The following is a 23,268-nucleotide window of genomic DNA, read 5'->3' as shown; positions in this document are numbered from 1 at the left end:
TCCTGGCTAAGAGAGCCTCATGGAGCAGCCTGTGTGGGAGCGGGCTCTTTATTTGGAGCTGGGGCCCGGAGCAGGCGGCGGGGCCCGGCTTGTCCGAAGCAGCAGCGCTGCATTGGGCACCAGGCCCGCGGCCTGCAGTGTGACTGTGTTGTCGCTGTAGACGGTGGGTGGGAAGGTACTGATGATCTCGAAGGTGGTGGCTTCCACAGCCCTGGGGACAGGGCAGAATGGATCAGACCCCCTGTAGCTGCCAGCCCAGATACCCCCTGTAGCTGCCAGCCCCGCCCCATACCCACCTGGCCTTTGCAAGCAGGGTGCGCACATCCCCAACAGTGTCCTCAGGCCGCATCATCAGCAGGAAGGCCTTCTCACCATTCTCAGACTTGATGCGCAGCATGGAGAGCAGAGGCGCTGGTGACTCGGGTGACTCCTGGCTCCTGTGGGCCTAAAGGGCATCAGTGCCCCCTGGTGGCCCAACCCCAAGTTCCTCACCTCCTCACTCTGCCCTCACCTCTCACGCTCAGCAGCCAAGGTTGGTGTCTCCACCACGATCTCCTGGACCTGGGCGGGCCATGGGCAGCAGTTCTGGAAGGCATTGATGAGAGGAGACAGAGTCCTGGGTCCTGCCAGAGACACCTTTCCCCCACCCTTAGAGGGGACTTCTCCCTGAACAAGGATGGATGAGACCAGTGAGCTAAAGGGGGAGGAAATGGAAGGAAAGCTTTGGGACGCAGCCCCATCATTCCCCAAGAAGTCTTTAAGGTCCCTCAGGCTAGTGGGGGAGACAGAACCCCACACGATGACTGGGCTGGAGGCCCAACCCACCGTGGGTCAGGGAAGGCCTTCCCTTCACCCTAAGCTGTGACTAAGGATGAGGAGGCCATAGAAATGGAATGCAGGGAAAGAAGCCCTGGTCAGAGAAGCCTTCTCTGGGAGATGATACGTTTGAGAAAGTGTTAGCTGTTCATGTGGCTGAAGCTGAGAATCAGGTTGGACTGGAAGAAAGAAAAGGTTAGATATGGCAAGGGGACCAACAAGGGATGGTGGGCCTTGAGTGCCAGGATGAGAGCTTGGCCCTATCCAAGAACCACTGGAGGGTTTCAACAGGGAAAGCCCAGATCCAATTTATGTTTTTACACACACACAGAGACTGCTGGGGGAGGGCAGCTGGCAAGGCAGGAGTGGGGGTGACAGGTCAGCGAGAAGCTACCGCAGGTGTCTGAAACAGCCACTTGGGGGCCAAGGCTAGGAAGGTGGGCAGAGGGAATGGAGAGAAGAGATGGGTTTGGGAGGTGTGCTAGGGATGGACAGATCAAACAGGACTTGGAGGAGGTAGAGTGGTAGGAAACTGAGGTTTGGTACCTTTCACAGGTGGAGATGTGGGAGGAGCAGCAGGATGGGGAGGATGATGTGTTCTAAGGGCGAGGAAGGGGGATCCAGGACTGATTTGGATATTCTGGCCTGGACATCGAGGAGGTGGCCCAGTCCTTGGGCTCACCCCTGGCCCTAGACTCTGGCTTTCCGCCTCTTACAGCCACAAGGCCGCCAGTCCAGCCCCTCTCTGGGTGCCAGCCAGAGCCCTCCCAGACTGTTTTCATGAGACAGTGAAACTGCCCCGAGAGCCTCATCTCTCCATCCAGGCCCTCCTCAGCAGTCCCTGAGCCCAAGTCTCCAGATAAGCCTCTTCTGGGGTAGGTTGGGCCAGGGAGCCTAAGAAGGCTGGGGGAGCTGGGGCTGGCCTCACCTGCAGGGTGTCTCGGATGGGTCCCCGGATGTCAACCACTTCCCCTTGCCGGATCACAAACTTGGGGAGCCTGTTCAGAAACTTCTCAGCAGTCATCTTGGAGCCTGCAGGGAGTGCATTGGGAGCCTTGGCTGGGGAGGGGCTGTGAGGGATGGATGATGGTGGAGGAGGCCACCCGCAAATCGTCCTGCACCGTGCCCCCACCACCAGGCCCAGCCTCAGGTCCAAGCTAACCTGGGTGCTCCATCCTGTCCAGCGGCGTGTGAAACCTCTGTCGGCCCACCACGCGGCCCTCACCTGGGAATGGGTCCAGCCCATTCTCTGGGTAGACCTGATTGCGCAGATCACTCACCTGGCAAGAAGGAAGGGCAGCAGCGGTGGGCCTAGACCTTCAGCCCTGGGCTCCACCCTACCCTTGCCCAAACAGAGGCCTCTCCACACACCCCCCGCCCCCCGCCACACCCTCCCTCTAGGAATAGGCCACACTCTCCTCCCAGGAATAGGCTCAAGGGATAGTCTGAAGCAATCCCCATTTTACAGATAAAGAAACTGAGGCCCCCAAGAGAGCAGAGAGCTGCAGTTCATGCTACTGTCCCCAACCTGGGCCCAGCTTCTGCAAGCACGCCGGCTGCAGCTGCGGTACTGCCCTCCTCCCAGAGAGCCCCTCTCGGGAGCCAGCCAGGAAGCAAGGCACCACAGTGTTAGGAGAGGGCAAAGCCCCATCTTGGCATGGACTGCCTCAAACACCCCCGTCATGACTCACGGTTTTCCCAGCCCAGGTGGTGGCGGCGCATACGCCCTCGCATACCCTCTCTGTGCAGTGACACACCGCCCTCCGGGATGCTCCCACCACCACACCCATCGTCTCATCCCCACCCACCCCTGCCAGCAGTGGGCTGGCGCATGCCCTGTCCTTTAGTCCCGACGTTTGTCCCCCATAGCACTGCCTTCCACACCCATCAGATGTCTTCGGGAGCCTCCAGGGCAAGCCAGGCCACTTTTGCATAGAACCTCAGGAACCCGGGGCCATCAAGGTATCTTGGATGCTGGGGAGGGGCAGTGGCCCTGCAAGGCTGAAGGCTGTGCCTCCAGGGTGCCAGCAGGGGGCACTGCCTGCTGCTTAGCCTCCAGCCTTCGCCCTCGCTAATGGAGAAACTGAGGCCCCTGCAGCCTCCCTACTCCCCTCTCAGCCCGGCTGAGCCTCACCCTCCTCCCAGAGGTCATCAGACTGGGGCTCCCTGCGGGGGGAGAGTGGCTTCCCACCTCAGACTGGGGGAATGCCCCCACCCCCTCCAAACTCCTCACACAGGGTGGTGTGAGGAGCAGCCCCTCACCTTAAAGGGAACCCCATTGGGGTACAGCCGCTGGAGCTCTGAGGGGAAGAAGCCATCCAGCAGGTCTCGGAGGCAGCGCTGCAGCAGGGATTGGAAGAGTGAGGCCCAGCTGGACTGGTGCCTTGCCCCTTGCTCTGCTTTCCGTCTGGACAATCAGCCCTGGGCCCTGGATTTACCCAGTGGATCACACTCTGGATGTTCTCAGGGCTCCAGGACTTGGGGGGGAGGGGGTTGGGGGCGCACTCTGCAAGTTGCACGTGGACTTGGGTACCTATGGAGGGTAGCTTGAGCCGCCCCCCACCCATCTCCAGCTAAGGGTCAGTGAGGGCAAGGCAAGGCCACCAGAGCGGCCTGTCTCCCCTCCCCACCACTCCTACCTGTGTGGAGGGGTCATGGAAGGGCCGGAAGGGCCCACTGAACATCATGAGGCCATTCCGATACAGCTTCAGTGGGATGGGCTCAAGAACACGGAGCCGTGCTCCACCAGGTATTGGCGTCACCTGGGTGTCACCGTCTACCACCAGCTCACTGAGATCCTTCAGGCTGGCCAGCAGCCTGTCAAAGTCCACCTCGGGGGGCGCCAATGAGTCCCCTGGCAAAGAGGATAAACAGCCATGAGCCTCTCTTCCGGCAGCTGCACACTCCAGCAGCCCTGATTTCCATGGCCCCGGCTGGCTAAGCGGTGGCCTTGGCATCTCTGTAAGTGGCCGTCTCACCCGGGGGAGGAGGGAGGACAACTGCCCTGCAGAACGGCCGTCTTTTGTTGACTCCTCACTTGTGCTAGGGGCTCCGTACCTCTCGTGCCCCTCTCGTCCTACCAACCCCTATGCTGTAGGGGCTGTGATCGACCCCAGATGTGGAAACCACAGGTTAGAGAAGGCTAATGGCTGCTCCTAATGGAGTAGGGGTGGGATCGGATCCAGCTCTGCGCCTGTGTCTCTGGGGATCGTCTCTCTGGGTTCAAATCAGCTCTTCAGCTTCTACCTATGTGACCTTGGTCAAGACATGGAAAGCTGTGCACCACAGCCTCCCCTCCTACAAGGGTTGGGGGAAGGTGACCGTGAGAGGGACCGCTCGGAGCAGGCACTCTGCCCGGGGGGGGGTTATTGTTACCAATTCTTGCCTTGCACCGACGGGCCTCAGGCTAACCCAGAGGCTATGACGCAGGAGTCATTTATCTCCATTTGACACATGAGGAAACAGGTCCACAGAGATGAAAAATGACTTGCCCCAGGTCACCTGGCAAATTAGAGGAGGGGCTGACTTTTCCCACCCATCCGCACCATCAGGAAGCGGGGGTTGGGGTAGGGATGCATGGCTGTTGGGGGGTAGGGAGGGATGTTGGGACAGCTGCTGGACAGAACACATATGCGGCAGACCTTGGCCTGTGCCACTATTTCTGGGTCACACACCCCTCTGAGAAGCTGACGGACATTTGGGCCCCCTCTTCTGGAAAATGTGTTGCACCCACAGGTGTGCCTAAGCCTCAGGGAGCAGTGGGGACAGCCACAACAGACACCAGAACAGAAAGGCTGGAGGGCAGGTGGGATGCTGGAAGGGGCCAGGCCAGGGCCTGTCGTGGGTCCCTGAAGGGATCTGGCTCCCAAGTCCGCCATCCCCTGGGGCGTAGCCCTACAAAACCTCCTGTTTTCACCAGGATAGCCAGGCTGTGGCAGGATGTGGGTCAGGACTCTGAGGTGGGGGAGCCCCAATCCCTTTCCTCACAGTGACTGACAGGGGGCTCTGGAGGTGTGGGGGCGGGGCCGAGGAAACACCGAAGTGGGTGGCTTTGTTTCCGGTTGCCTTTGTGGCTGCTCAAGGCCCCAGCGGGACTCCTCCCTCCCCTACATCTGCCAGGTGGTATGGGCTGCACCCGCCCCCCCACCTCATCCCAGGGTCCCCTGGACTTCCTGAGACACCCAAGAAATACTCACAGAACACACTGGGCATCCCTGGCATGAGTCAGAACAATAGCAAGCCACTTTTCTCTTTACAACGAACCACATTCAGAGCACACTGGTCAACCCAAAAATGACATCAGCAAAGCTCATCTCCTTGAACCCCTGCCCCTACCCCTGTGTTCTTACAGATGGGAAAAGTGAAGCCTAGAAAGGTCAGAGGACTGGGCCCATGCAGACCATACCACGCTGACCCAGGACCACTCAGATACGCTGCCTGCCCATCCAGCTGCATCCGGGAGCCAAGGCTTTTCCAGGGAGCTGAAGGACACGGGATGATGGACAGGGAAGGGCCAGGTGGAGGCCCAGGGGAGGATGCCAAGAAGCATTGGAGGGAAAAGTGTTTGCTGAGAAAGTCAGCCCTGGAGGCTCTCGGCCAGTGGGGCTAAGGCGTGGGGAAGTCACTGTGGGGTGGGCCCGGCGGGCGCCCGCGGCAGCAGTCTGCAGGGAGTCAAGGGGCCCGGGATACTGCAGCTCCAGGCAAAACAGGCCTGAGAACAAGGCAGCAAGCCTGGCACTAGCCCCAAAGAGCAGGGAGTGTGCCACAGAAGCCTGGCCCATTGCCAGGTCACATGGGGTAAGGCAGGTCAGAGGTCTACTGAGGCATTTCCTCCTCTCAGAGCTGCAGCTCTCCCGTCCATGGAATGGGGGAGAATAGGAACCTTTGTCCCATCCAGCAAGATCCAGTGAGGGGAACTGACTGTAAGGATGACTCAGTGAGGGTTTACTTCGTGCCGAGCACGTAGAGGCAGGTATTACCGCTCCTGTTTTAGAGATGAGGGGACAGGGCCTTGTAAGGTGACATGCTCCTGCTCAGGCAGCTTTCAGGGCCCAGGTGACCCTATGCCTTTACTCTCAGTGACCATGCAGGCTGCCTCTGGGACACTGTTCCCTGGGCTCCCTAAGGAGGGGTGTGGTACAGGGAGAGATCATCTCTGAGCCCTCATCCAACTTCGAGCACCCGTAAGTTTATTAAAAAGTGGAGTTGGAAGGGTGCCTGGATGGCTCGGTGGGTTAAAGCCTCTGCCTTCGGCTCAGGTCATGATCCCAGGTCCTGGGATCGAGCCCTGCATCAAGCTCACTGTTCGATGGGGAGCCTGCTTCCTCCCCTCTCTCTGCCTGCCTCTCTGCCTACTTGTGATCTCTGTCTGTCAAATAAATAAATAAAATCTTTTAAAAAGGGGGGGGGGGTTGGGGAGGCATGGAAGTCAAGACCAAGTTCCTTGGTCCAAAGCCTGAGACCCCTGGGACCCAGGTTCCCCATCCTCCCCTCAGCCTGCACCTCCATCACTCTCTGGAGCCATCCTCCCAGGGCTACTGCTTCCAAGCTGTGTGATCCTGGACAAGTAGTTTGACCTCTCTGGGCCTGGGCTCCATCTTCTATGAAATGAAGACAGTAACAGTCCCCACTTCACAGGTGGCTGTGAGGCTCAGAGGAAATGCCTGGCAGACGGTGGCCTTTGTCGTCACTGACACCCTACCCTCTTGCTCCCCACCGGCTCAAGGAACTACCTCCTCTGAGAAGCTGTGCCAGGAGCCCCTGCCTCGGAGACTCAGCCTCCTGAGTTCCTGGAGCCCTCACGCCCACTGGGGAGCACCGTACATATCCCAGGCTGTTGTCCTTTCCTGGTTGCTTGTCTTTCCAACCACAGAGGGCAGTCTCTGAACACAGGCTACAGCATCGAGCCCTGAGCCTGGCCCGGAGTGGGCCAAGAAGCACATACTGGATCCACTCCTCCCTCCCTCTGTCCTGCCAATATGTCCAGACTGCCCAAGCCCTGCTGGGCCCTGAGAATCATGGCTGTGCCCACACCCACAGTCCTGCCCTCCTCAGGCTCATACTTGAGTGAAGGAGACAGGGTGACCGCAATGACAATGCATGCGGTTAGTACCGCTGCAGAGGCCACGGAGCCCAGAGGAGGGCCAGCCCGGGCCGTGCTCAGCAGGGGAATGGTGGGCCTGCTCTGAGCTGGCTCCTCACACATCAGGCAGGGCCACCTGCTGCTGTGAATACCACCGCCGTGCCCTGGGGCCCTGCCGTGCCTGTCCCCACCGCTTCACGAAAAGGCCGAACAGGAATCAGACTGCTGTCTCCAGACCTCCGCAAGCCTGGCCCTGCTCGGGGGAACTATGTTCGCTCTGCTCTCAGCGGAGCTGGTGGAGAGAAATCAGGCCCTGAGAGTCTGGTCCCTGCCAGGGTCACAACCAATCCTCTGACCTCTGCAGCTGAGCACCGTTCACCCCGTTCCCACTGTTCCCACCTTGCCCCGTGCAGCAGGTCGTCCCACCTGCCGGACCATCCAGGCCTGGGCACACAGGCACTCCCACTGTCCTACACACATGCCCAACGCCCTGGCCCCAGGGCCATGCTCCATGCTGGGCTTTCTACGCCCTGGCAGGGGCTAAGTAACCATGGGTCGGTCATCGTTCATCCACCATCAGTGGCCTCCAAGAACCGCCACGTGCACAATGGCATTCGGTGCTCTCAGCGGCCTGGGCCTGGGTATTAACACACCCACCTCCTTGTTTGAGCTCTGAGCGGGCAAGGATGAGGGGGAGGAGCTTAAGGAACAGGGAAGGGGAAGCAAGTAGCTCAGGGAACAGGGAAGGGGGAAATCAAGGAGCTCAGTGGGGACAGGGATGGGGAAGGAGGAGCTCAGAGAGGACAGAGAGGAGTGAGAGTGGGGAGCTCTGAGGCAATGGTGAACGGAGACTGAGGAGCTCTCAGCCCTGAGCCTCAACACCTGGCAATGGGTCGCACCAGAGCAGGATCGTCCCTTTCAAGTCCCCGCACACCCTGGAGCACCTGGCATCCTAGTTAATACTCAGGCACACCCTGGAGCGCCTGGCATCCTAGTTAATGCTCAGTTCACTGGTAGGGAGGGCAGGGAGGGGTGAATGATCCAGCCTGAGGCCACGTCCTCACAAGGCTTCCCCTGGGCTGGGTCCCCTTCGTGGGCCAGAGAACCCTTCTCCCCAGGGCGAGAGTCCTGGTTCTGGACCGGTTAGCCCCAACCAGATGCCCAGCCCACCTCCACGGCCACCTGGGGCCTGCGGGGAGTTGTAGCCAACAGAAGGAGAGCCAGAGCAGCGAGCCAGGGTATCAGGGCCACAGCAAGAGGCCGGCTTCGTGCCCGTGAGGGCCCTTGGGGCAGCAGCAGCCTGGCACCTGGGGACAAAGCAGGGGTGGGTGGGGGAGAAGCCAAGGAGGCGGGAACAGGGGGTGCAGCGCCAGGAGGAAAAGCTACTGGAAATGAAGAGTGTGCCGTTCGGCTGGCAGCAGAGCTAAGCTGAGGCCCCTCCATGCTGCAGAAGCAGAAAGCAAGGAGGAGGAGGGCACACAGTGGTTTTCACAAGTTGCTCTAGCTTTGAAGCCCTGGGCCTCAGAGCCAGCTTATTCTGGGCGTAAACATACAATACAGCAGAGCGAGGGCTGCCCTGCTCTCGGCAGGGAGAAGGTAGGAGTCCACAGAGCCAGGTCCGGAAGCCAGCTATCTGGGCTGGCCCCCAAAGGAGCCAGGAGGTCCCCCCTGGCCAGGAGGAAGACTGCCCTCCAGCCGGCAGGGGCATGTGTGGGGTCCAGGATGCCATGGTGGCTGACCCCTAGCGCTAGACCCCAGGAATGTTCTTAGCGCATCTGGCAGTCGCCTTTCAGGACTTCCCCACCTACCCGGGAAGGGGTGTCCCAGGGCCATCCCCAATTCTTCCTGTCTGCTCCCTGATGCAGTCTCCGAGACCATGGATTCTGCTTCCTAAATCTGCCCTGCTCCTCCTCACGGTGCCCGCCAGGATCACCCTGCCTCTGGATGTCATCCCATCTCCTGCCTGGATGACTGGGACCACCTCCTAAACGGGCTCCCGGCCTTAAGTCTTGCCCCCTTGGCTCAACAGTCTCCAGACTTCTTAAGTGATTCCCATCTATAAAATGGAACAACCTGTGGCTTGTGTCAAGGCTGTTGATGAAAATGCTTTGAAAGCTGCAAATACTGTACAAGTGGGAAGTGATGTTTTTAGAAGAAACAGTGGGGGAGTTGTGCCCTGAGATTTAGGGGGATCTGGCCAAAGCTCAGGCCTGAATGTGGAGGCAGCTCTCTCAGGTTTTCAAAGTTAGGAAATCAAGACGGTGTCGTCACTTTCCAAACACTCCCCTTGGGAGCCACGCTCACCCATGCTCCCGGGAGGCTGCCACTGGCACGTCACCGTGGAAAACAAGCAAAGCCCCTGCCTGTGGGGCCGATGACCTGCAAGGTCAGTGCCAGATGCTCGGCATCGACCCCGCTGATCCCTTCAACTCCCCAGGGAAGAGCGCACCCCCCACTTACTGAGGGGGACCTGGAGGCTCAGAGAGCAGAACTCACCCACCCAAGTCCCACGTGGAGAGGACGGTAGAATGGAGACAAGCACCCAGGTCTGACCAACTCCAGAGCCTGGAGAGAAGTACCTCTGGGCAATCACCTCCATTCTTTGAAGAGAATGGACTTCCAGAAATGGCCAGATCTACGGCTCCACATCTGTGGAGTTGATTCCTCTAGATCGGAAACGGCCAAGTTTAGAAAAAAGAATGGAGGAGTCCCAGAGAAACACGGCGAGTTCAATGGCTTGGCTACAGCGAGGCTGAAAAAGGAACGCAAAGAGGGGGGTCGAGCCTGGCTCTGAGGGCAGAGCAGGCTCTCCAAAGCAGAGGACTCGTTTTTTTTTTTTAAAACTTTGGGACGGAAGACATTTTGTGAACTATGGAGCCCGAGACAAGTGAGGTCGTCTTCTGTCTCGTATCTCTGGGTCTCTGGAGCCTTTGAAAGATGAGCAAGCAGGGAGTCTGAGGTAAGACCAGAGGAAGAACATGGTGGCAGGTCAGGTGCTCAGTGATGGAGGCAGAGGCCTGTCCTCCCTGCTCCTGGGTCAGGGGCACGAATGAGACTCCCTCTGGACAGCTGCTGGCCCAGGGTGGTGTTGGAGACTCCTTTTGTAGGAGGGACTGGGGGCAGACCCCCTACTCTACCTGGTTTCCAGAACTTCTTGGCTGTCATCCAGTCCCTCTTGCCATCCTCTGAGTCTGCCTGGTTGTCTGAGCCCTCCTGGTCCACAGACTCGCCCACCCACTGCAGACCATAGTCACCGAGGAACCGCTGTATGGAGAGAAGGGACAGATGCAGGAGGGGGGGGGGGGGGGACGCGGTCAGCTCAACGCCCCAGGGAGCAGGCAGCAGCAGCTGGGTCCCCAGCCTCAGGCCTCAGCTCCCAGTGCCCACGGGGCAGAAGGGATGGGCCCCTGGGGTCTTGGCTACTTCCTGGCTGGGACCTTGGGAAGCCACTTCACTTCCTGGAGGTGTATGCTTCTCCTTGCCCTAGAAGCATGCGAGCAGGACTCAGTTAAGATCACTCACATCGAGTGCTTAAAGCACAGTGTCTGGCGCCAGGAAGACCTCACTGAAGGCGGCCCCGATGGCAGTGGGGCACCCGGTGCATCCGGCCTGAGTGGAGGAAGGGCAGGGACACGGGCTTGTGCAGGACCCAGAGGACGTGGTGAGCTACATGCAGCCTCTCTAGAGCTAGGCCTCCCATCCCCCCAGCCACAGGAAAACTGACTCGTCTACACTTCCTGTCGCTGCTTCTTCGACTCCCTCTCTCTCCTGACCCCATTCTAGCCCCATCTCACTACTGACTGGAACTGCTCAGGTGCAACCACCAACGGCCCGCCCAGTGCCAAACCCAGCGGGTTTCTGTCATCAGCCCCCCAACACGACTTGTTCCTTCTCACTTGCACCCGGCCCACCGGCCACGCTTAGAGGTCTCATAGGCATTTCAATATGAACTCGTCCCCAACAGCCTTCACTCCGTGTCCCCATCTCCCAAACCTCTGCCCCTCCAGATCTCCAGTCTCAGTCAACGGCACCCCTCCACCTGGGTCTCAGCCACGACCCGCAAGGCCTCTGAGCGCCACCAGTGACGCAGACTCGGGTCCCTCCACTCTGCTCCAGCACCTCACTCAAGCTCCGGCCATTCCCCACCCTGCGCCCCCGACGACTCCAACTGCTCTTCCACAGGCCTCCCGGTCCACGCCTCCGAAACCTTCCTGTGGCCTCCCATCCTGGAGGCCAGGATCCAGCCCCGCATGACGGGTGGACGGGCCCCCCGACAGTCCTTGCCGTCTCTCCTTCTCCCTCTTGCTCTCCACCTCCCTCTTGCTCTCCACGCCCCCACGAGTCCATACGGCATCTCTTCGGCCTTTATCCTCCAGATCTGCCCGATGCCACCCCGCAGAGCGGCCCAAACTCCAGCTCGCCCCTATCCTGTCACCCAGCTACATACAGAAATATTTCACCGTGTGCTATGTGTGTACCCATGTCCTTGTTTATGTCTTTGTTCCCTTCAGCCTGTCAGCCTCGGGGACAGGGACCACGTTTACCTCCTAGCACCTGGCCGGGTGCCTGGCACCCAGAGATGCTTTGTTTCAGTTAAATGAAGTAGGAGTCAATGTGTGAAGGCCACCAACGTGGGAGTCTTGGGAGCCGGAGCCAAGATACCTTCTGCCCTGAAGCTGTGGGCATGGCCCTCACCCCCTGTGGCAGTGGCTCAGAGAAGCCCCCCCTCCCCCGCCCCAGCTGACCAGCACTCTCAGCAGGGCACTCGGCAGGTATGGAACAGGCCCCCGGAGCCAAGGGCCCTCCTGCAGCTGTGGCCTGGGGGCTGCTTCTGTGGTCTCAGTTAGGATGGGGCTTTGGAAGCCAGCTCTGTGCCGAGAGGGAGAGCTTCTGGGGATGGGGTGGAGGGTGGGCAGTCGTCAGGGGCAGGGGGCACTGAGGAGGGATGTGTGTCCAGGACCCTCCCCTGAGCCTACAGTCCCTACAGTTCAAGTCTGGCTTATGAATGGGTAAGTCAGTGGGGGCAACAGGTGGCACCCAGTGGGTGAGATGCCACGTTCAGAGGCAGGCGATGACCGGGACCCATCGGTAACCACACACGGCCGGCCGCTATGATTGGTCCTGACTGTGCAGCAGCAACCAGGAGGAAAGTGGTCCTCGCCTCGGTGGAGCTCACAGTCCCACAGGGGAGACTGAGGCCCCCTGGGAAGGACCCCCACCCCTGATGTGAGACTGACAATGACTGAAGACCCGCCAGGGGAAGGTGGAAAAACACTCCTCAAGGAGAGGGAACAGCATGGGCCAAAGTCCTGTGGTGGGAAGAGCTCAAGGTGGCCAGAGAACCAGAGGTAGGCCCGTGGCTGGAGCCGAGAGGCTCCCAGCGAGACCGAGGAGGTTGGGGGGCCCAGCGGGGTGGGGGCACTAGACTGTGGGTTAGTCCTGAGGAGGGAACCCATGGGGCGTGCAGGGGCTGGAGGACCCAGTGCCAGGTCCTGAGGGCCGGACAGCTCTGGGCCACCGCCTCTCTCACCTCCATCTCCTCAACCTGGCGCTGGAGCCGCAGGCATGTGGTCTCCAGGTCCTGCTGCTGCTGCGTCCTGACCTGGCCTGTGGGGAAAGATCAGCAGCAGGGAGGCTGCCGGACCACCTCGGGCCCTGCCTGCCATTCTGCCCTCACCGTCCTTTGGAGTAGCTGCCCCTTGAGAACTCGAGGGGTCCCCTGAAACCTGCCTCTGGGCCTCTCCTCCAACCTTGAGAGAGGAGGCCCGGACTGACTCCCAGGAGACCACCCCCCCCCCCCCCCGCCAACCTCAGCCCCCTGAGGCTCCTGAGGGGGCTGTGTTCTTCCACACTTTTGATGGCCTGCCCAGTGCTCGGGGCTGGGCTGTGGCCGCACTCCGGGGTCTCAGTCCCACAGAGGACGTCATTGTCCTGGTGTGTCATGACCACTGTGTGGGCTCAGCTGTCCAGGACTCACAACGGGGCTCAGCTTGATGCTCTTGGAACCCTGCTGCCCAGCAGCCACTGGCCCAGGGGAAGTGTCCCGGGAGGGCTGACCAGCCGACCAAGAGAGCCTCTTACCCTGGTGATCCTGGAGGTTCTGCACCATTTCCTCCAGGGCCCGTATCTTCCGATCCTGTGGCAGCAAGACAAGGAGGGACAGGCAGACCTGGGGGTTCCCAGAGCGCAAGGGAGCCCCTTCTAGATGGGAAGATCCAGCCTTCTTGCCTCTGTGGAACACTGGGGAGTTTAAAGACCCTGTCCCTGCCCCCCTTTGGCACGGCCACTGCTCCTACCCCTCAGATACCCTTGTGGTTCCACTGTGGTGAGGAGAGGCAGGGAGCGCCTCCAAGTGCCCCAGAGCCAGCAGCCACTGCTACCACCTTGTCCAAGGCTCACTCAGCTGTAGAGAAGACCCTTAGCCTCTCTGCTCAGGTCACAGGGACCCATACCTGGGGCTTGAACTGGGAGGTTCATTGGGAGAGATGGTTCTAGAACCCATCCGCCCTGGCCTATTACGGTAGTAAACTCACTGACCTCCCCAGCCTGCACCCTTCCACCGCTCAGACCAGACCCAGGCCCTGTCCCCACCGGGGTCCCACCTTGGACAGCAGCTCATCAGTCTGAGACCTCACTTGCCGCTCCAGATCCCGCATCTTCCTGGTCAAGGTGGCCACCAGCTCTGAGTCACGGAACACGGGAACTGCCAAACAGACAAAGTCCTGGAGCCCAGGCCTAGAGCGGAGGTTGAAGTATGGGGGTCCAGTGGAGGGCGACAGGGATTCCAGAAGCAGAAAGAACAGTAGTAACGGGAGCTGCCACTTAGATATTAGAGATTGTCCAAAATACTTTGCCTGTATCAGCTCGTGCTGTCCCCACAGTGCACCTCAGTTTATAGGAACGCAGCAGATAGGGGAACGAGTCGGCACAGAGGACAAGCAAGCACTAAGATCCGTGTGTGGACTCTCTGAGGGACATATGACCCGGACTTCTCAGAGTCAGTGTCATTTTAAATTTAAAAAGGCAAGGACAAGGGTGCCTGGGTGGCTTGGTTGTTAAGCATCTGCCTTCGGCTCAGGTCATGGTCCCAGCATCCTGGGATGGAGCCCAGGTTGGGCTATCTGCTCAGCAGGGAGCCTGCTTCTTCCTCTCTGGCTCCCCCATGGTTGTGATCCCTCTTTCACTGTGTCTGTCTCTCTGTCGTAAATAAATAAAATCTTTAAAAAAATAAAAAATAGGGGCGCCTGGGTGGCTCAGTGGGTTAAAGCCTCTGCCTTCGGCTCAGGTCATGATCCCAGGGTCCTGGGATCAAGCCCCGCATGGGGCTCTCTGCTCAGTGGGGAGCCTGCTTCCTCCTCTCTCTCTGCCTGCTTCTCTGTGATCTCTGTCAAATAAATAAATAAAATCTTTTAAAAAAAATAAAAAATAAAAAGGCAAGGACACTGTTCTACAGAGGTATAACAATCAAACACAGTGCCCGACCCAGATTAGTACCTAGACAGGAAAAACAGTAGCCAGGAGCTAATTTTGGAATATAGGAAATCTGAGTGCAGAAGAGGGGCCCGAGAGCGTCTCCGAGTCATCCACATTCTCGGATACTATCCCTGTCCTGTGGGCATGGGCTCCCTTATTCGGAAGAGATGCTCACTGAAGCATTTAGAGGTGAAATGTCATGATATCTGAAATTGACTTCTAAATGGTTCATCAAAAAAATACATTTACATTCATACATACGTGTATATGGACAGAGAGAAAGCAAATTAAGTGGCAAAATGTCACTCACTCTTGCATCTAGATGGCAGACATATGGGTGTTCACTATACTATTATTTTAATTTCTGTATAGGCTAGACATTCTCCAAAATAAAGTTTCGGAAAAGAAACCGAGAAAGACCGAGAGGGAGGAACGGGCCCTCTCCTTCCCCGGCCCGCTGCCCTGTGTGTGAACCAGGAACTGCTTGTGTCGCCATGCAGCCACGTGGGCAGACAGGCCAAAGATGGCTCAGTGGAAAGACAGCGAAACCTGAACTTTTTTTTTTAAGATTTTATTTATTTATTTGAGAGAGCGAGAGAGAGAGAGAGTGAGCGCGAGCCAGAAAAAGGGTAGTGGGAGAGGGACAAGCAGACTCCCCGCTGAGCCCGACTCAGGGCTCCATCCCAGGACCCTGAGATCATGACCTGAACTGAAAGCACATGCTTAACCAACGGAGCCCCCCGGGCACCCCAAAACTTGGCCTTTCGATGATGTCTTTGAGGGGGTGGATTAACAACCCTGGAGTTGCCTCCCGGATGTCATGCTACTCGGGACAGTAAGTCCTCCTCAATGTCCATGCTAGCTGAGTAAGGGATTTCTCTGCCTTGCAGTCAAAGCCCTATAACAGCTCTACGGACATCTGAACCCCATCTGTGCCTAGAGTGTGGATGAGCTCACTGAGGCAGCAAGGGGAGAGAGAGAGAGTGAGATGGAGAGAACCCAAGGGAGAAGCATCCCACTGAAAAGTTAGGAGGAAAAGAAGGAGCTAGCAAAGACAGGAAAGAGCCTGGGAGGCGGGAAGAAACCCGAGAGAGTGGCGTCATGGTGGCGAGGAGCCCAGAGCCATGTGAGAAGGAGGGAATGGTGACCCTTGTGGAATGCTGCTGTGCAGAGAAGTGAGACAGGACAGGCGAGTCCTTGTTTGTGACCTCGGTGGGGACAGACACTGGCTGAGAGTGGGGTGAGGAGCAGATGCCAGGGGAGAGGCGAAGAGCACGCGGGACAGCTCCTTAAGGGGAGGAGCTGGTTACCGGGGTTGCTAACAAGCGTGTCCCCAGCCGGGCTGCAGGAGAGCTGGACTTTGTGCCTGCATGGTTGTGGGGCCAGGCTCTTCTGGTTTCCTTTTCCCGCCTCAATTCCCTGTTCTATCCCATGGCGGGGTTCAGAGGAGGAGTGCCTCCCCACTCATAGACGAGGAAATGGGAGGCAGAGAGATAGAACATTGCTTACCCAAGGTGTTACAGCTAGCAGAAACTTCCAGTCTTGTCCCCAGTTCCTCTGGGCTTGCAGCAGACTCTGACCTTACCTGCCCAGGTTTCCCCGGTGCCCGGGCCCATTCCACCCTCCACCGGGAAGCTGCCCAGTGGACCCCTCTTGGCACCTCTGAGATCGGTGTCACCACAGTCCTTTGGGGACAGCGCAGGCCAGGCGAGGAGGGCTGTCTGGGGATCAGGGGCTCACCCACAGCAGGCAAGAGTAGGTCCATGCCTCTCTGGGCCTTACCCCCTGTCTGAGACCCTCTCCTGCTGCTGGGTCCCAGACCCCTTTTAGGCCTCTGTTCTTACCTTGTCTGCTCACAGGCGCACCAATGCCGCCATAGCAGGAAGGGACAGCGATCTTTTCTTCTGGGCCAAGTCCATTATTCAGCACGTCTGCCTCATCTTCTGCAGACAGGGATGCCCAGGTCACTGCTCTGGGGCTGAGGCTCAGAGAACACTGGGGCCCTGGGCTCTGGCCCAGATGAAGCCTCCTGTACTCTGTACCCCCACGTGTACACGGATAGAACACGTGGGATGTCAGGGAGCAAGGATCCAACCAGAGCAGACTTTCTTGCAATTCTCCCAGCCTGGGTCCCAGGAGGACCTGAGTAGCTGATGCCAGCCACAGGGTGGCAGCAAGAATGGGGTTGGGATGCAAAGGTCCGAGCCTGCAGTTGGCGGGGCAGCCAAGGGAGGATGGGGCTTCTGGGGAAAAAGGCAGGATGGGCTGGAGGAGGCTGTCAGGGGAAGGACTGCTGGGGTCTGACTCCCACGGCTTCTTGGCACCCACTGGCCAACCCCACAGTGAGCGGAGGGCTTCCCATGTTAGCAGTGACATCTCTGCTAAGGGTGTGGGGCCTCTGAATCAGAGAGCTGCTGTGGGTCCTGCCCTCAGGAAGGCGTGCGGGCGCTGCGGGTGGGCCAGCTGTTCTGACAGTGGCCGCCATCTTGCCCCTTCTCTCCATCTACACGACCCCAGGCACACCCAGCAGGGGCGAGGAGAGGGGGACGTGAAGGCAGAGCCCGCACTTACCATCTCCGTAGATTTTTATCCCTCGCCTGCTGGGAACCCGGGCAGGAAGGAAAAGGAAGGCAGACAAGTTAGGACCCTCTGGAATGTCATCGGGGAGCGGCTCCGGCACTAGGGGCCCAGCCAAGCCTAAATGAGATGGAGGCTGGGACTCTGCCTCCAGAGGCAATCTCCCCGGATCCCATCCTTGACCCTGGGGCAAACCAAGGGACAGGCTTCAAGGTGTCCCCTTGTCCCAACGGGGAAGGACGGGGAAGGGCTGAAGGTGGGGAGGTTTGGGTGGAAAACACAAGCGCTCCCAAGCCTAGCAGCCCAGCCCCAGCTCCGCTGTGAAATGGCTGTGGGACCCCAGGTCTGTCGCTCAGCTACTCTAGATCTCCCTGGCCTTGAAATGACTCAAAGTGGTGTTCAGAAGAGCAAGGAAAGGGGTAAAAAATGCTTCCAAAGGATGAAAGCAGGAAACAGATATAAAGGATTCCCTTTACTGAGGGCTCAGCACGTGGCTGGGCCAGAGAAGCTGCCCATCGGTCTTGGCAAACCGACCCCCGAACTCTGTGTACCTGGGGGCCACCCAGCCCACACCCTGGCAGAGGGCCCCAGCCAGCATCTGCTCCGATGAGCCATGGAGCCTCTCTGAGGAAGTGGTACAGAGAAAGATCCGGTCGTCAGGGAAGGTTATGTAACTCCTCGTGTTTGCCCTAAGACACTAGGAGCCATCCTCCTAGTCCACAGGGGCCAAAAGGCAGAGGTGCGAACATCCACCCCCCCCCCCCGCCCCGCCCCAGGCAGGTTCCTTACGCTGGATTCACAGGCTCTGACTGCAGGGGCACTCTTCGGGTTTTGCCAAGGGAGGCCAAAGGTGAGCCCATAGTTCTACTTCGAGACTCTAGCTGTCAGGAACTCCCTGAAAAGAAAGAAGGAAGTCAGTCCTTGAGGAAAGAGGGGACCCAGGGCTTCAGAACCAGGGAAACTTCCTCTTCCATGGTTTCTTTTCCCAGGAAGAAGCACTGTCCAGGGAGCAGTGCCCCTCACTTCTTCCCACCACCCCTGCAGAGGTTTCTGGATGCAGCTTGGTCTCAGGATCCTTGTGCTTGATGTTGGCCTGAGCCTCTGGATATCCTGTTCTCTGTTCTCATCCTGGAGGCCCCTGGCCTGCCTGGGAAAGGGTGATGGGGGTGGGGGGTCCAGAGATGGGCCAGGAGCCTGGGATTTTCCCAACTTGTGTCCTGGCTTTATCCTATCCATCCATCAAGGAGCTGGTTGACACATAGCTCAAGTCCTGGGATCGTGAAAAGCATTTGATCGAGAGTAAAAAAATAAAATAAAATAAAATAATTAAAACTACTTAAAATTTAAAAATTAAAAATAAAAAAGACAATAAAATCTTAAGAAAAAAAATTTTAATGTGGCTGTTGTAGCTTTGGTTACTATACACTGAGGACACTCATACATGTCTGTCCCCCTCCTTCTCTCTTCTTCTGTCAAGATGAATGCACATCAGGAATGGAATTAAAGGCCACTACTCTACTCAGTGAATTAAATATATTATGTGGCTAATATTTAGAAACCCTAGAACCAAAGGACCCCCATCAAGGCCTGACTCAAGTCTTTTTTTTTTTTTTTTAAGATTTTATTTATTTATTTGACAGAGAGAGAGAGATCGCAAGTAAGCAGACAGGCAGGCAGAGAGAGAGGGGGAAGCAGGTTCCCTGCTGAGCAGAGAGCCTGAGGTGGGGCTCGACCCCAGGACCCTGAGATCATGACCCGAGCCCAAGGCAGAGGCTTTAACTCACTGAGCCACCCAGGCGCCCCTGAATCAAGTCTTTTTTTGACAAATCCAAGACAGCTGCCCTTTGAAAATGTGTGGCATGGCCTCCCCCCTGCCCCTGAAGCTGCCCAGCAAAGGGAGCTGTGCCACTGGGAGGCAGCTTCTCCGTCTTCACTCTGGAGTTTGGGACTCATGCCCCAGACCTAGCGTTTCCTCACCCCCACCATCAGCCTTCCTAGTCTTCCCCTGGCCTGCCCCAGTCCCTGCCGTCTTGTCCAGGCATCGTTTTATTTTGTGTGGCCAAGTGTGACAGCGGCTCCTGGTTCCCTGCACGGGTCTCCAGCTAGAGGGATCTTCCGAAACATAAAGCTAATATGTCACCTCCTTGCTGAAAGTTCCCAGTGGCTCCTTCTTGCCCAGAGAAAAGAAATTCAAAATTCCATAACAGAGATGATCTGGTCCCTGCCTGCATCTCTTGACCTCACTCCCCCTCACTCCTACACTTGAACCTGCCCGACCTCAAATGCTCCCCTGGCCCAGAACTTCTTCCTGGAATGGAGTCCCCACTCTGACCTGCCCCTTCCCTCGGTTGAGCTAACTCCACTTTTTTTCTTTGTTTTTGTCTGTCCTTTAGTCTTATGTTAAGTTTTTACTTTTAAATTACTATAGATTCACAGGAAATTGGGAAAATAGTACGGAGGGGATCTGTGTGCCCTTCACCCAGGTGCTCCCAACAGTTACACTACATGTGTGTATCCTTTTATGCTTTGTCACCCCCATGGACATTCCAGGTAACCGCTACTGTAGTCAGGATAAAGAACTACTCCATCAGGGCGCCTGGGTGGCTCAGTGGGTTAAAGTCTCTGCCTTCAGCTCAGGTCATGATCCCAGGATTCTGGGATCGAGTCCCTGGCTCTCTCTGCCTGCCTCTCTGCCTACTTGTGATCTCTGTCAAATAAATAAATAAAATCTTAAAAAATAAATTAAAAAATTTAAAAAAAAGAACTACTCCATCACCACAGAGATTCCCTCACCCGAGGATCTCCCTCATACCAGCCCCTTCCGGTCACAACCACACCATCCTCAACCCTGGCAACCACTACTGTTTTCTTACTTCAGGAATGTTACATTAATGGAAACATACCGTATTGACCTTAAAAAAAAAACAACAGCGTTATTGAGATCTAATTCACATACTTAACCCTTTTAATGAGTACAATTCAGTGGTTTTTGGTATATTCACAGAGTTGTGAAACCATCACCACAGTCAATCTTTAGAACATTCCATCATGCTAACAGGTGATGTTCCTTTCACAGCTAGCACTGACCTGCATGAGTTTCTTCTGGCCCCAATTACCCCTCCCTTCTCCAAATTCTTATCACCATAACAGTCCCTCAGAAGAAACTAGTTAAAAAAAAGACAGAAGTGGGGCGCTTGGGTGGCTCAGTGGGCCACTGAGCCTCTGCTCAGGTCGTGATCCCAGGGTCCTGGGATCGAGCCCCACATCGGGCTCTCTGCTCAGCAGGGGAGGCTGCTTCCTCCTCTCTCTCTGCCTGCCTCTCTGCTTACTTGTGATCTCTGTCTGTCAAATAAATAAATAAAATCTTTAAAAAAAAAAGAAGACAGAAGTGAACAAGTGTTGGTGAGGAGGTGGGGAGATTGGTATCTTAGCTGGAGTGGAAAATGGCGCGGCAGCTGTGGAAAACCATCTGGCAGTTCCTCAGAAGGTTACTTTATGGCTCAGCAATTCTGCTTCTGGGGATTTACCCAGGATGAAAACTTACATCCACACAAAAACTCGCCTACATGTTCACGGCAGCATTATTCATAATATGCAAAAATGGAAACAACTCAAAAGTCCACCAGCCAAAGGACACATAAAGAAGTCTGGTATATCCTTACAATTGAGTATTGGAAAGCAATAAAAAGAAATGGAAGCCAGGTCACCACGTGAATGGACCTGAAAACATTATGCTAAGGGAAAGTCATAAAACACCACATATTGTTATGAACCCATTGATATAAAATGTCCAGAATAGACAAATCTAGAGACATAAAATAGATTGGTAATTGCCTAGGGCTGGAGGCTGTTGGAGGGTATATGGGGTAGTTGATAAAGGGTATAGAGTTTCTTTTTAGACAGATGAAAATGTCTAAATTGATTGTGGTGGTGGTTGCCCAAGTCTCATGAATATCCTAAAAACGGTTGAAGTTTATATTTCAAAGGGGTTAAGTATATATTATGGGAATTATTATCTCAACAAAGCTATCATAGAAAAAAAGGGACCTGGTCCCCAAACCAAACTCAACATCTTCCTTCAAAATAAGCTCCTCCCACTTCCCCCTTCTTAATGGCACCCCATCATCCAACCACAAAATTTTCCTCTTTCCTCTTCTCTTAATCCCATCCATCGCCAGACTTTGCAGGTTAAACTCCACAATGTCTCTCACACAGCTCCTTCTTTCCATGCCCACTCTGGTCATCCTCGTGGGGCTCTCACTGACCTTCCTTGGGGCTGTCACGATAGCCGGCAAGTGACTTCCTGCTTCCTGTCTCGCTTCAGACCAATCCAATACACTGGCTCCAGATTAATTTTCCCATGGATTATAAGAGACCCCTGACTTCTGGGGCTGTGCCTCCTCCTTCCTCAGACCCGGGGCAGAGGTGGGCCTGAGGATAGAGCCACGTCTACTCCCCTCACGTGGGGGCTTCCAGGAGCTGACTGTTGACTTTCCCCTCAAGCTGGAGACGCCTACACGTTGGACTGTGTCCCCTTCAGGCTGGGGCTTTGAGAGGAAAGCTGTGTCCCAGGCCCCTACATCTTTAGGACCCAAGTCAGGGCTGTGCTTGACTGATTATATCCTCCCGCAGACCTACGCGGTCCATTCGCACAGTTCACCCCAGGCCCAGTGCTTTCCGGCGCGGACAAGGCCCGGCCGGTTGCACGCCTTCAAGCCCTCCATCTCCAGCTGGAAGCGCTCACCACGCGACTTCAATCACGACCTAACCCCTCCCCGGGAGCTGCGTCGCCTCCTCCCGCCTCCTCCCGTAGCCACGTAGGCGGGGACCTGAAGCCGCTCCCATGAGAAGCCTGCTGGGCCACCCAGCCACAGGGCTCGCGGGTCCTCGGGCTCTCGGGGCGAGGGCCCCAGCCTGCGTGGGGGACTCCGGGGCCGCAAAAGTTTGAGCCGGGACTCACCGCGTAGGGCTACGGAGCCCTCCCACGGCGCCGCCATCTTGTTGTCACGCGGTTTCCCAGGCGACCAGGACCCGTGCGCTTCTCATTGGCTAATTCGGTGGGTGGGGGGGTACCACCGCCTGTGCTCGAATTCTATTGGCCCACGAGTCTAAACTCTTCGCGGGAATACCTCAAATCCCAGAATCCACGGCCGTGTACGCCCTCGGAGTCTGGAGAAGTGGAGGGTTCAGTTATACCTCCCACCCCCCAACCTCGAAAAAGGAGAGAAGCTGGGGTTAGATTCCTGAAGCCTCTGAATCCTGAATGGGTAGTCCGACAGAGCAGCCGTTTTTGCTAAATTGATTTGGGGGGAGATTAGCCCTCTAAGTCTCTTGTTTCCGCATCCCATCAGTGCAGTACATCGCGGGGCGTTTTTGAACATGAATTGAAATGATGCCAAGTACTTAATAAATGTTTCCTAAATCCGAATTTCTCTGCTCACTTCGTGACCAGGGATGCTCAAATCCTAGTTCCTTTGTGTTTAAGTTCAGGTGAGACTCCCTTTGCCTTTGGATAAGACATTGACTTTGAGTGAGATATTTCCCCTCCTCAGCCTCATCTAAAGAAGTAAAATGTTAGAACAACTAGAGGCAGTTTAATTAAGAGCATGGACTTTGGCCTCAGGAGTCCTGGCGCCTGACTTGTGTGTCCTTGAGCAAGTTTTTCGCTTCTTCATCTGTAAAATGGGGATAATACCCACCCCACAGGGTTGCCTTGAGAATTAAATGAAATAATTATTCACAGTACCAATCACAACACCCATACAGAGTAAGTTTTCAAAAACATTTCCTCCTTTTAACTATATCATCATCTCTCAACCTTTCAGTGGTGATGATCTAAAAATCAATGACTTCTACTGGCAGGCACCCACTTCCTTAGGCCTGGGCTCAACCACCAAAACTCTTGCATATCTCAGACTGCACTTTGTAATATTTTCCATTTGACTTCCTGGTCTACCGCATGCAGGGGAGGCCCAGCTCCTTGAGGCATTCCTTACAAACCAATTGGAGGCTGAAGGGAGCTACGAATTAATGAGTGCCTTCCAAGTGCTGGATGCCAACATTATGAGGTTTGCAGATGAGAAAACAAGCTCAGAGAAGTGAAGGTATTTGCTCAGGACCATGCAGGTAATCAGTAAAAGTGGATTCAAATCCACAACTGTCTGCCTCCAGAATCTGTGCTCTTTCTAGAAGCTCCTACTTTAGTGAAACAGGCAGACAAAGATAGGCTGAGGGGCAGGTGGTACAGGCCCACTGCCAAGGGAAGGGTTCCTGTGGAAAGTGACTGGAAGTGGGAGATGGGAGAGCCCTCTTGCCACTGA

The 23,268-nt window shown here is 56.4% G+C and overlaps 1 protein-coding gene across 2 annotated transcripts; it reads right to left on the bottom strand.

The window, feature by feature from the left end:
- Nucleotides 1-32: 32 nt before the first annotated feature.
- On the bottom strand, nucleotides 33-21,952 carry UBXN11 (UBX domain protein 11). Of its 2 annotated transcripts, none has more exons than XM_046016674.1 (15): nucleotides 21,909-21,952; nucleotides 17,738-17,843; nucleotides 16,943-16,971; nucleotides 16,216-16,314; nucleotides 13,501-13,601; nucleotides 12,980-13,034; nucleotides 12,429-12,505; nucleotides 10,036-10,162; nucleotides 3,456-3,670; nucleotides 3,079-3,156; nucleotides 1,979-2,096; nucleotides 1,745-1,848; nucleotides 512-585; nucleotides 297-437; nucleotides 33-211 (listed from the first exon to the last, which is right to left on the bottom strand). In XM_046016674.1, the coding sequence occupies exons 2-15, from the start codon at nucleotides 17,806-17,808 to the stop codon at nucleotides 49-51; spliced, it is 1,452 nt and encodes a 483-aa protein (XP_045872630.1). In that variant the 5' UTR covers nucleotides 17,809-17,843; nucleotides 21,909-21,952; the 3' UTR covers nucleotides 33-48. The 2 variants fall into 2 exon arrangements, with proteins under 2 accessions (XP_045872630.1, XP_045872639.1); XM_046016683.1 differs by having other exon boundaries at nucleotides 16,943-16,968.
- Nucleotides 21,953-23,268: the final 1,316 nt, after the last annotated feature.

Source organism: Meles meles, chromosome 1 (assembly GCF_922984935.1).
Source record: "Meles meles chromosome 1, mMelMel3.1 paternal haplotype, whole genome shotgun sequence".
Taxonomy (NCBI): domain Eukaryota; kingdom Metazoa; phylum Chordata; class Mammalia; order Carnivora; family Mustelidae; genus Meles; species Meles meles.
The sequence above is the reverse complement of the archived record's forward strand: the minus strand, read 5'-3'. Positions and strand labels throughout refer to the sequence as shown.

What these genes read in the sequence shown, in the direction of transcription:
- UBXN11 (XM_046016674.1), bottom strand. Translation starts at nt 17,808, where the DNA reads ATGGGCTCACCTTTGGCCTCCCTTGGCAAAACCCGAAGAGTGCCCCTG. An exon ending in GCCAGGTTGAGGAGATGGAG is followed by an intron (nt 10,163 to 12,428) that starts GTGAGAGAGGCG and finishes CTCTCCATACAG; the next exon opens with CGGTTCCTCGGTGACTATGG. An exon ending in GGACAGGATGGAGCACCCAG is followed by an intron (nt 1,849 to 1,978) that starts GTTAGCTTGGAC and finishes CACTCCCTGCAG; the next exon opens with GCTCCAAGATGACTGCTGAG.